Here is an 11,511-nt window from a genome sequence, read left to right on the forward strand (position 1 = left end):
GCCGTCATTTGCATCGTTTGATACCCAATTTGTTATACGAGATGTTGCATTGTGTCTAATAATAGTGCAAGATGGAATTTGGAATTAGTAAATAGTCATTTATTATTCTGCATTTGACAAGCTATGCTTCTTTTTCAACTTCACGCATTCTTACCCCTCTACTACTAGTCCACCCCTTTTATTGTACACATACAGTCTCCTATTGTCGCATCAAACAACGAGCTACCTCCACTTACACCTTTTAGTTGTTGACAATAATTTGCAGAGGCTCTTACCGGCCTAAAAACAAAACGTGTCTCCATCCAAAATCAGCTCTTCTTTAACAGCGTCATGGCTGAACCGTTCAAGATCTCTATTCGCTTATTTGGCAAAGTGGAGGTCGTATCCGAGCCACTTTCTCCTGACAACTTCCTCTACAGACAGTCCGGGATAACCGTAAGTCAAAGGCAAGAAGAAGTACCAGCAAGCGGCAGCGGCAGAAAGAATCACACCACAGGCAATCCAAGCACCAAGCATGCTCTTACCAGCGAATCGCTCACGGGCCGTAACATGTCTTTTAGGGCCTACACGGTTGCCAGACTTGGGAGATTCCTCCTCCACTGCGTCAGAGTTGAAGATGAACTCGACGAGAGCACCTGTGACTAAGCAAGAGGCTAGATGGGCTGGGAGATAGTGGTGAAGGAAGAGTTGACGACCCATAAGGTAGAATGGAAAGTAGTGAGTAGCCCAGGCAAGCCAGAAGAAACCCGTAGAGTTGTAGAGTCGCGAACGTGTGCCTTTTTAAGATTAGTTAGAGAGTATACTGGAAGGAGAGGTTGTGGTTTCTTCATAAAAAAAAAAAAAAAAAGAGGCTAGAGTACTTCATAAAAAAAAAAAAAAAAAGAGGCTAGAGTACTTACGATGGTCTAGAGCATCAATGTTTCGGCGGAGAGAGATTTGGTCAGCTGCGATAATGCCAGCAAACACAGCCAGAAGACTGCTGGTGATCCACCAGCCAATGGGGTTGCCAACAAAGTAGATTTGTTGACGTGTATCATTCTGAGTCCAGAAGCTCACTCCGCGAAGCAAGAATGGCCAGTGGTAAGGCTGGCTGGAGTACGGGTGGCTGCTGGTCAGCTTGTTGTTGTGGTAAAACATTGACCTCTGTAGCTCAAACCACTTGCGGAGGAACGGCAGTGACTTGACTTTTCGCTGCTCCTTTTGGCGGCGGGGATCATCTTGAGGAAGCGAGGGAATGTCCTCGGCAATCCACATGTTGGAGCTGACTGTAACCTGCTTGTTGCCATTGATTTCCTGCTGCTTATAGCCCCACTCAGGCAGAGGAGTGGTATGTGTCCACATGGCAACTTTGCTGGGGAAGTGGATAAGCTTGAAGTGGCTGGCAACAGTTTTGAACTCTGCGCCGACCTTGGCTGTTTCAACTCGGATCTCGAAAAGGGTGTCGTTTTGGCGCTCGCCAAAAGCTTCCTCAGAAGCCACAGCGGTAAACTCTTGGTTGGTGGGGAAATAGGGCGAAGCGACATCGTGAGAGAGCAGAATCTTGTCCGTGACAATGTGCCTAAGTCGAACTAGGTCGAAGTTCCTGACAATGCGCTCCGTGTTGTGCACATTGTCGGAAGGAAGAACTTGCCAGTAGTTGTTTGTGTCGTTGTGGGGATAACCAGTAATCTGCTGGCCTTGGCTGGAGATACGGCCATCATCATATCGCAGGGGATAGAGGTCGGGGTGGCTGTGAAGGTAGGCCTTGGTCTCCTTGTGCCTGATGGTGATGTAATCATAGTAGTGAATGTCGAGAGCATTTGCTAGCATGACGTTGTCGCTCAGGGTTTCCTGGAATTCTGGCGTCATGAAGTCGTCGCCAGGGCCGGATCGAGTCAGGACGGCAAAGTGCACCTGGAACCAGAAGAGATAGAAGAGGAATGGCAGAACGATGAGGCCAATGGCGCGGGCAGCAAAGTGCTTTCCAAACAACTGCAGGCTGATGGCACCGTTGCGTCGCTTGATATCCAAAAGATCCCAGAGATCAATAATGACTGCGGAGCCAATGGTAACGAAAGCGAAGAGGCCAACGTATTTGGTCGAGATGTCGCAGGACAGCGCAAAGCCAGTCAAGATGAGCCACTTCCACCACTTCCTGCTAAACGCCTCATGTCGCAGCTTGTAGAACTTGATGTAGAACAAGAGACTGCAGGCCATGGCGAGAACCAGGGTGGCATCGAGGAGAATCAAGCGCGTTTGGCCAATGTGAGCATTGTCCAGGAGAATCAAGCCAGTAGCGACAAGACAAGCGGGCAAGCTGTAGCCCGACTCCCACATGATCAAATAGGTGACGGACACGGTCAATGCACCGAGGACGGCGGGCAGGGCTCGGAAAGCGACGTAGGGAACTTTGTTGGCGACGTAGGAGTCGCCGATGTTTTCGAAGTGGAAGTGGCCGTCATATCCAACCAGCCAGCCAACAAAGGCGAAGAGCAGCTTGGCAAAAGGAGGGTGAACATCGAAAAAGTAGGTTCGCTGGAGGTAGTACGAAGCAAACTAAGCAATTGACCAGTTAGCTTTCTTGTTATTTCCAGCCATATTGTATCAAGCCATGATGCAAATATAGTCCTTACCTTTCCGAAGTGCACTTCGTCAAAGACAACCTCGTCAGGGTGGCTGATGCCCCAGAATCGGGTGACGAAGCCGAGAATGGTGACCAGAGTCAATGCAATCTTGTGCTCGATCTCGCCTCGCTGGACGTTTTGACGCGATGATGCGGCTGCCTTGGACAGTTTATCGAGCTCGACCTCGGGGGCAAAGGTAGATTCGCTGAGCGTCTGCTTGGACGCTCCGCCCCGCTGTCGCAGGCTTCCCTGCGGCGTTGAAGCTCGAGCCATGGCTCTACGAAGCTTCACCGGTGGAGAGTTAGCGAGGTCTGTGAAGAGCAGCGCAGTCTGGACTTTTGCAGCCTGGAACCTGAGGTGATGCCAGATCTCGAGAGGCTCTGAGGCCAAAGACAAAAGAGCTACGGTATGTGGAACTGGGGTGCAGGTCTTGGTGGTACGACGACTTACAAAAGAGAAAATTTGGCTCCGCGCCGGCTTGGAGTGAATTGAATAGATGCAAATAAATTGAAAGAGGGAAGAGAAGAGAAAAGGAGGAAGAGAGCCCGCAGATGCGTCGCGCGGCAGAGGCCCGAATTGGGGGTGAATTGAGCCTCCCGTAGGTGGATTGGATGAAGACGGCCAAGTCGAGCTGAGGCGAACGTGTCGTCTCGACCCTGGAGCCACTAAAGCGGCAGGGGCCAGCGCAGAGCCACAGGTATGGAGTACTTTGTACCAGACTTCTGTGGTCCTTTTAAGCCACCTGGCTGAAGGGAATACACCTAGATAGGATAAATGGGAAACAGTAATTGCACGTCTTGGTTTGGCTCTTTTTGGTGCACTTGAAAAAACAATCATTGGCTCTTCTGGTCATCTATTTAGCCTGTATCTCTGCAGTATGAAGACCGCATCACCACTTTCAGACACAATCATTTATCCTTCTGTCTTTCTTCGTCACATGCCGGACTGACTCAAAGTAGCGTGTACTCTGCACTCAGGGTGTTTCAAACTGCCGGTTGGGGACCCTGTAATGATCGAGAAGATGCGTAAGCCCAATATAGTCTCAGACGTTTCCGCTATTGGCAGGTAGGCGCCGGGAGGGTTCACACATATAAGATGACAGTCAATTGATTATCTATTACATGCGAGATTCATAAAGAAGAAAAAGAACCGCGAGGCTGAGAATATAGCAACGCGTTGAAGAAAAGAGAAAGGCAGTTTTCTTTCAGTAAATGTGTTCATGATGACGCCAGGAATTCTCCCTTCTGATAAATCCAATTGAATCTGCGTTAGGATATGTTTTTACAAGTAGATTGATAGAGCTGCATACCATCAACATAGTCACGTCAAGTGCCTATAACATTAGAGCTTCAAGTTGACCACTGCTCTCCAATGCGATCCACCGCGGTTCTTCTTTGGCCCGGTACAAAGCGCCACTACTACGCACAATTGGAAGGGCGGGGGAGCAATTCCGGCTGTCGGAGGGGTCCAAGGGCGCGCCAAAGCCTGTGTCCTTTTACAAATAAACGCATTGAGCTCTTCTTCAATCCCCAATTCCATAAATACCTATCCTACCCTTGCCCATTCTACCTATCTTGTTAGCAACCCTCCCTTATCCAGAAAACACAGTTAAAGTAGGTATGTTACCTATTGCTCGCAGCTCAGCTCGGCCCCTCGCCAGAGGCCTTGCCGCCGCCGCGTCCTCTCCGGCGCTATTCGCTGCAAGACCCAAGTTTACACTCGTCACAGCTTTCGCGAGACCAAAATCCACAATGGCCGACCAGACTATCGTGTACACTAAGGAAGCCCCCTTCCGTGAGTATAATTTCAAATGATTCAAGGGTCTATTAATGATTTATGGATCATGAGGCTAACACACGAGAATCTAGCCCTCGGCCCTTACGTGAGTATCTCTTGATTCCAATAGCGTTAAAGACGTCATTCTCATATTGTACGAACCTCTAGTCTCAAGCCGTCAAGACTCCTACTGCCATCTACTGCTCCGGCCAGATCCCCCTTACTGCTGATGGCACCCTGATTGAAGGCACCATCGCCGAGAAGACGAGAAAGTGCTGCGAGAACCTGGATGCCGTTCTCAAGCAGGCTGGCTCTTCCCTGCCCAGAGTCGTCAAGACCACTATTTTCATCTCCGACATGGATCACTTTGCTGTAAGTCATCTTTGCCAATTAGTAGTTCTCTAAATAATCAAATCTCATGACTCTTGTTGCAGGAGATGAACGGAGAGTACGAGAAATTCTTTTCTCACAAGCCTGCTCGAAGCTGCGTTGCAGTCAAGACGCTCCCCAAGGGCGTCGATGTGGAAATTGAGGCTATTGCCCTGCCATAGACGGCTGCATAGGGAACGCAGGAAAAGTTTTATATATAGACATTTTACATGCTATTCCAATCAAATGAGTTAAATACACTTGTGCCGCCTCCTTAGTTGCTTAATATATCGTAGACAAGTTACATGGCGCCAAAAGCTCGCGCTTCTGCCATTGTAAGCTATGTCAAGGACGCATCATGTAGCCCTCATTATAATCTATGGTAATCGACTCTAAGCATTCCAAATCACGACTCTTCCATCAACGCCGCTCGCTAAGGTAGCTGTTAGTCATCTCATCGGTCTACTTTGAGAAAGGTATGGCCGTATACTCACAGCTAAACTTGGTGACCTTTCCGCCAGAGACCTCATAAGGTCTGATATTGGAGATTGTGTTTTGATGAACCGTCTTCAATTGTGTGTTGTCCTTGACTTTGCCCTTGAGGTCCATCTGTCTGAACATGTTGAGCGCAGACTCCTCGCGCTGCTCACCAGCGCCAGCGTGGCCCTTGGACTCCATGGTACCGACAAGCTGCCAGCCTCCCTCGCCGCCCTGGAAACGGAAAGCCTCGCAATCGTAGCCAGCAGCAATGATCTCGTCTTCAGCCTTCCAGAGCAAGCTCTTGAATGGCAGAAGCTGAGTAGGAATGCTCAAGACGGCCTTGGGGGGTTGCTCAGGGCCGCTGGGGTACACAACGGTGACGCTGCTGTCATGCGCAGCAAAAGCAAGAGCGTTTCCGCTGGGAGAAAAGGCCACAGAGTGCACCCAGCCAGCAGAGTTGTTTAGGTATTCTCCGCAGATGGTGTTGAAGGGCAATCGCTCACCCCAGACACAAGGCTCGGGACGCTCATCGACACCCTTGACAAAGGCGGACAGCACTCGGGCATGCGCATCGGTAGAGCCGGCGGCGAGGAGCACGGAGTTGGGGTGCCAAGCGACGCTGGTGATGGTACTGCGGATGGGCTTCTTCAGGTGCTTCGAAACCCACCAGTCGTTTTCCTCCTCAAAGTAGCAAACGGCAATGACGCGGTCTCCGGAGCCTACGGCAAACTTGGTCTCGGAAGGTGACCATCGAACGAAAGTGGCAGCACGGCTGATTCGAAGAAGAACGAGGGTGGGCTTGTATCCGGTGGGAGACGGCTCCCAGACCAGAGCGTTTCGATCTGTCAAGTATCAGCATCTATGGCGGAAAGGAGCTCGGAGCAGGGGTTGCGGCAAGATCGAACCTTGGGAGCAAGACACAATGCGGCCGCTGTTCGGGGCGATGTCTACGCTGGTGACCGTCTTGTCGTGGCCCTTCAGCACATCTGCCAGCTTGAAAGCATTTCCAGCCTTGCTATACAGCTCAACGGACGAGTCTCGGGCAACGGCCAGAGTTGAGTGATCGGCCGAGAACGAGTGGTCGGCGATGGGGTTGTGGAATAAGTGATGAACTTCAGGAGCAGCCATTTTTGCGGTAGTGCGTGCGATAGGAGTAGCTCTCTACTATCGCCTAGGAAGAATAGAGGCTATGTGGGATTTCGAAGCTGGGACTGGAGGTGACGATGGAAGATGCTTGGGAGAGGTCGGAGCTGTAGCCAACGGGATGGCGGGGTGACGTTGCTGTACATGGAGCCCCTGGCCATAAGCGGGTAGCAGCCAAAGCGAGGTACCTGGTACATGGACCTGGCCATTGGCGCGACTGAAGCTGGGGCCACACCTCAAGGCCAGTCGAGGAGCCAAAAAAACTCCACGCTTCAACCATACAAACCGCTAATACCACGACTGCACGGCACATTACCGACGCAACAACAGATCACGAGGACGCTGCTGCACACAATAGAGAGCGAGGGATATATTTGATATTGTTTCATCCTTTTTGAAGCACACAATGGCATCGGCTGCTGCCCCTCCTCCTCGCGGCCTCGCGCCGAACGCCTCTCTGCCCGCGAAAGTGCAGCCAATTCCTCCCAACCAGACGTGAGTTGCTCCTTATCAGTCGGAGATGATGCACTGGTTTGCTGAGAGTCTATCTAGTCTATACGTTACAAACCTCCCGTCAAGCAAGATACAGAAAGCAGACCTGCGAACAGCACTGTACATGCTCTTTTCAACCTTTGGACCGGTGCTCGATATCGTCGCCCTCAAGACAATGGAGATGCGCGGCCAAGCCCACATTGTATTTCGCGACATCCAGGCAGCAACCCAAGCCATGAGATCATTAGATGGACAGTCATTCTTGGGCCGCCCAATGGTGCGTTTTCTTTGGGAGCTAGATCCGGTCCTCATCTGACCATCGAGTAACTAACACGCCTTTAGAAAATCCAATACGCCAAGTCCAAATCGCATTTCGTAGCGAAGCTCGATGGCACGTTTAAAATTCCCACAACGACCGGCGCTACCGTCGTGGAACAAACAGAGCTCCAGCAGAGTATCTTTAACGCACCGCCACCTGGATCAGCTTTCGAAAAGCCCACCGTACCGGCTGCCACCCAAGCTTCGAAGACCGACGAGACCGACGAGAACCGCGGCCAGAAGCGAACCCGCGACGAGGAGGATGAGGATAGCGAGGGCGATGTGGCTATGGAGGAAGATAGCGACGATGAATGAACACGTTCAACCACAGCGAGGCTACCCCAATGAATGAAGATGTTTTCTGCAAGTTCAAACGAGCCATCATTGGGTGGCCATTTCCTTGGGTACCCACAGGCCGACGCATCCCCCTACCAGGCCGAACCAGATCATGAGATAATTCTCTATTGAGCATTCAAAGCTGGATATAGCGTCTCCCAACAGGCACGGATGAAGAAAGAAAGAGGGTACCCCGGTGATGGGGTGATGCTAGGAGCAAAGCTGTTAGTGCGGCCGGACCGACACTGGATTTTTTGGGATACCATAATTAACTTTTGCAATAGAAATGGGAACTCACATCTGCCGAGATGCCACCGATGCCCCCCATTCCTCGGCGGAGACCATCTTTGTAGGCGTCAGGAATTAAGCGACGAAAGACGGTATCGATATTGAAGGCGGGCTCATCTGGCGGGAGATCATGCAGGCTGAACCAGAGACACGGCACTCTATATGTAGGGTGCAGATGTACCTCGTATGAGACATAGCCGAAACTTGGCGCCGCTTTCTGATGTATAAGATTCTGAAGAAGTGTGAGAAAATGCTTAAAAGTAATAGCAGTATCAAAAGGGCATACCGCGTCAGATTCTTCATCATCAATCATGTCATCGTCTCCTTGAAGGAACCCATTCTGCTCATCGTGATCTGATATGGAAAAATTGCCCAAGTCGAGTGAAATGTCGTTGGGGTCCATTGTCTCTTCCAGAGGTCGGATAATCTGAATATATGTAATATATCCACCTCTGGTTGAATAAGTGAGGTCCAGAGCGGTGCAAAGCCTGAACTTCCATTTCTTCCTTATGGGCCCCAGCCTTGCTCTGCAGTACATGCTATCGAAGTGATGACATACTTCGGTGAATTCTTCTGAGTTTAGATAAGGAAAGTCTTTGATATCCATATTTCAGGAAGTATTTTTCTGGTTTGAAGACTTAAAGTTTCGTATTCGAAGCCCTCGCTTGCCTGAGAGAATTGAAAAAAGAAATTAAATTATGTTTCTGTGTTGAGATTTTTGCCGCGGCTGCCGTTACTATTTGTGATGAGAGAGAATAAGAACAGAGGAAAGGAAAATGCTAGCTAATCTTTCAGTTTAGTAAAAGAGACATTAGCAGTAAACATCACGATGACTTGTTGGGGGATTCTAGATTAAAGGTTGTACGTTGGATAATAAGGCGAAATCCCCCCCCCATAGCGCAAGCCTGCACTGGTGGCGGGCGACTAAGCTGCGGGCTATAAGTGCTAGGGGTACAGCCGCGAACCTTATCGATTGGAGGTGACATGTCCTTTTTCCTGGCCTCTCCGGGTGCATGTGTCCATTCTTAGCCAAGGACCCCTAGACGGGCTCGTGCAGCCAGTCTCTCTCTTTTGTTTTATTCTCATTTATTTGCTGGGTTGAGAATCCGCAGGTGCTGGACTATCTGAGTGTCGCTTTCTCAAAGTCTGGATCTGGTGTTTTTTTTTAACCCCTTTGGGTATTCCGTTGTCTGTCCATCTAGTCGCTTTCAATATCTCGCTCCTCTCGACATGCCCCCGTCGATCCAATGATCCGCGACCCGTTCGGCATACACAACAAAAACGTATTCAAGGCTACAGCTTTCCGAGCGGCGCAGAACATCAAGGACGCAGCGACCCAGGCGGGCGCAAATGCACTAGAAATGTCCTTTTCCATCCCGAAAAACGTGCCCAACTTTGTGGACTCCGGCCGAGCGCTCGAAGACCGTGCCTGGGCAGCTCTGTCGCGGAGAGGCGGTGGCGGAGTGCTGAATGGCGGCATGTTTGAGAAGTCGGACGCGCTGCCCATGTATAAAGACAAGCCCTACGCTTATGCGCCGTCTATGCGACTGCGGCCGTGGTGGCGGCGCAAGAAGGTGCTGGGAATCATCACGGCGGCAGTGATCTTCTTCTTATACTTGGCGGGCTTCTTCTCTGGCCGTCCCAAAGCAAGGACTTCAGAATCGGCATTATCATGGCTAGGATTGTCACAGGAGAAGGATAATGTTGACTGGGACGAGCGGCGGAAGCATGTGGTTGACGCGTTCGAGGTGAGCTGGGATGCTTACGAACGCTACGGATGGGGTATGTGATGTGCTGTGATGTACGAGTTCTATGTCATGGAAACCAATTGCTAATGAATTTCGGTCTTAGGCAAGGATGAATTCCACCCCGTTTCAAAGACGAGCAAGAACATGGCTCCCAAAGGACTTGGATGGATCATCATCGATGCTTTGGACACCATGATGCTGATGAATCAGACCTCGCGCCTGCGGCATGCGCGAGAGTGGCTTTCTACGTCGCTGACCTGGGATCAAGACCAAGATGTCAACACTTTTGAAACCACCATTCGAATGCTGGGCGGACTGCTCTCTGCCCACTATCTTTCCAACGAGTTTCCTGACCTCGCACCGCTGACCGAGGACGACGAAGGAGCAGATGGAGAGGATCTTTATCTGGAAAAGGCTAGAGATTTGGCTGATAGGCTGCTCTCTGCTTTTGAGTCTGAGTCGGGCATCCCATATGCCAGCGTCAATTTGGGAGAATACAAGGGTCTCCCATCTCACTCTGATGGCGGAGCATCTTCCACAGCCGAGGCTACCACTCTCCAGCTTGAGTTCAAGTATTTGGCAAAGCTTACTGGCGAGAAGAATTTCTGGGATAAAGTCGAAAAGGTTATGGAAGTTGTCGATGACAACCAGCCGGAAGATGGTCTTGTCCCCATTTACATCTATGCTACAACGGGCGAGTTTCGAGGCGGCAATATTCGATTGGGAAGCAGGGGTGACTCCTATTACGAGTACCTCATCAAACAATATCTGCAGACAAACAAGAAGGAGCCCGTTTACCAAGAGATGTGGGACGAGGCCCTTGAAGGTGTACGAAAGCACCTGGTCACTTACACCGAGCCTTCTGGCTTTACCATTATTGCTGAGCGTCCTGACGGCTTGGAATACCCATTGTCGCCGAAAATGGACCACTTGGTCTGCTTCATGCCAGGCACTATCGCCCTGGCAGTGACTGATGGTCTTACTGAAGCCGAGGCACGTAAATTGCCCACCTGGTCCAAGAAGAAGGAGGACGACATGCAGCTCGCGAGAGAACTCATGCAAACCTGCTGGGGCATGTACAAATACATGAAGACAGGGCTGGCGGCCGAAATCACATACTTCAACACTTACAACCCACCGCCGCCTGTATCAGCACCCCATCAAGCTCCCGCCGAGTTTGATCCTGATCCGAATGCTGAGTGGCGAAAGGACTTCATCGTCCACTCCAACGACGTGCACAACCTACAGCGTCCGGAGACGGTGGAGAGCTTGTTCTATATGTGGAGGATAACGGGCGATGTCAAGTACCGCGAATGGGGCTGGGAGATGTTCAAATCTTTTGCCAATTATACTGCGGTAGAAGACCGGGGAGGCTTTACGAGCCTGCTTGATGCCGACACTATTCCGCCAACGGTCAAGGATAATATGGAAAGCTTTTGGTTGGTAAGTTTGCTGCAATGCCTTGATACCCTGTCGTAATTATTGTGTTACTAATGAGATGCTACCTACGCAGGCCGAGACACTGAAGTACATGTACCTCCTCTTCTCACCAAATGATCTACTCCCGCTGGACAAGATCGTGCTGAATACAGAGGCCCATCCCTTCCCCCGGTTTGACATGGGACCATTATTCTCTACTGGGTGGCAACGAAAGCCTCGGACCCCAAAAGCCAGTAAGAAGGCCGAATGAAGAGCTGGATCAAAAATTTTTTGATAGAAAGCGTGGAAAGGGGGTGATATCGGCGAGTGGACATTTATTTGATCGTGTCTGGCGTTTATACAGCAAATGCGGGGTGTCTGGCGAATACGACTTTCAATGTTATATGCACATAATTTCTATAAAGTCCTGGTTTATATACTAGAATAGGACGTATATATATGGCATGATTGCAGTGATATTGATTCCTCGTTTCCCTCTCCTTCTAAAGTGTATATAAGACGATCAGCTGGCATTGAAA

The 11,511-nt window shown here is 50.4% G+C and overlaps 6 protein-coding genes across 6 annotated transcripts; 3 read left to right on the top strand and 3 right to left on the bottom strand.

Annotated features, from left to right (window-relative positions):
• Positions 1-360: 360 nt before the first annotated feature.
• TGAM01_v207189 (dolichyl-phosphate-mannose-protein mannosyltransferase) lies at positions 361-2,876 on the bottom strand (the record flags this gene model as incomplete). The annotated part of the gene is made up of 3 exons (XM_018803744.2): positions 361-776; positions 900-2,535; positions 2,613-2,876. The coding sequence occupies 3 exons, from the start codon at positions 2,874-2,876 to the stop codon at positions 361-363; spliced, it is 2,316 nt and encodes a 771-aa protein (XP_018663117.1).
• Positions 2,877-4,222: 1,346 nt separating this feature from the next.
• TGAM01_v207190 (endoribonuclease L-PSP) lies at positions 4,223-4,930 on the top strand (the record flags this gene model as incomplete). The annotated part of the gene is made up of 4 exons (XM_018803743.2): positions 4,223-4,397; positions 4,472-4,485; positions 4,548-4,751; positions 4,814-4,930. 4 exons carry the CDS (start codon positions 4,223-4,225, stop codon positions 4,928-4,930), a joined length of 510 nt encoding a protein of 169 aa, XP_018663116.2.
• Positions 4,931-5,140: 210 nt separating this feature from the next.
• On the bottom strand, positions 5,141-6,356 carry TGAM01_v207191 (WD domain-containing protein; the record flags this gene model as incomplete). The annotated part of the gene is made up of 3 exons (XM_018803742.1): positions 5,141-5,181; positions 5,243-6,070; positions 6,134-6,356. 3 exons carry the CDS (start codon positions 6,354-6,356, stop codon positions 5,141-5,143), a joined length of 1,092 nt encoding a protein of 363 aa, XP_018663115.1.
• A 421-nt stretch (positions 6,357-6,777) lies between these two features.
• On the top strand, positions 6,778-7,496 carry TGAM01_v207192 (U2 small nuclear ribonucleoprotein B''; the record flags this gene model as incomplete). The annotated part of the gene is made up of 3 exons (XM_018803741.1): positions 6,778-6,866; positions 6,924-7,140; positions 7,206-7,496. The coding sequence occupies 3 exons, from the start codon at positions 6,778-6,780 to the stop codon at positions 7,494-7,496; spliced, it is 597 nt and encodes a 198-aa protein (XP_018663114.1).
• Positions 7,497-7,642: 146 nt separating this feature from the next.
• On the bottom strand, positions 7,643-8,208 carry TGAM01_v207193 (hypothetical protein; the record flags this gene model as incomplete). The annotated part of the gene is made up of 3 exons (XM_018803740.1): positions 7,643-7,762; positions 7,816-8,037; positions 8,092-8,208. 3 exons carry the CDS (start codon positions 8,206-8,208, stop codon positions 7,643-7,645), a joined length of 459 nt encoding a protein of 152 aa, XP_018663113.1.
• An 844-nt stretch (positions 8,209-9,052) lies between these two features.
• Positions 9,053-11,243, top strand: TGAM01_v207194 (glycosyl hydrolase family 47; the record flags this gene model as incomplete). Its single annotated transcript, XM_018803739.2, has 3 exons — positions 9,053-9,587; positions 9,657-10,996; positions 11,067-11,243. The coding sequence occupies 3 exons, from the start codon at positions 9,053-9,055 to the stop codon at positions 11,241-11,243; spliced, it is 2,052 nt and encodes a 683-aa protein (XP_018663112.2).
• Positions 11,244-11,511: the final 268 nt, after the last annotated feature.

Source organism: Trichoderma gamsii, assembly GCF_001481775.2.
Source record: "Trichoderma gamsii strain T6085 chromosome Unknown Scaffold_26.2, whole genome shotgun sequence".
In the NCBI taxonomy this organism is placed as follows: Eukaryota; Fungi; Ascomycota; class Sordariomycetes; order Hypocreales; family Hypocreaceae; genus Trichoderma; species Trichoderma gamsii.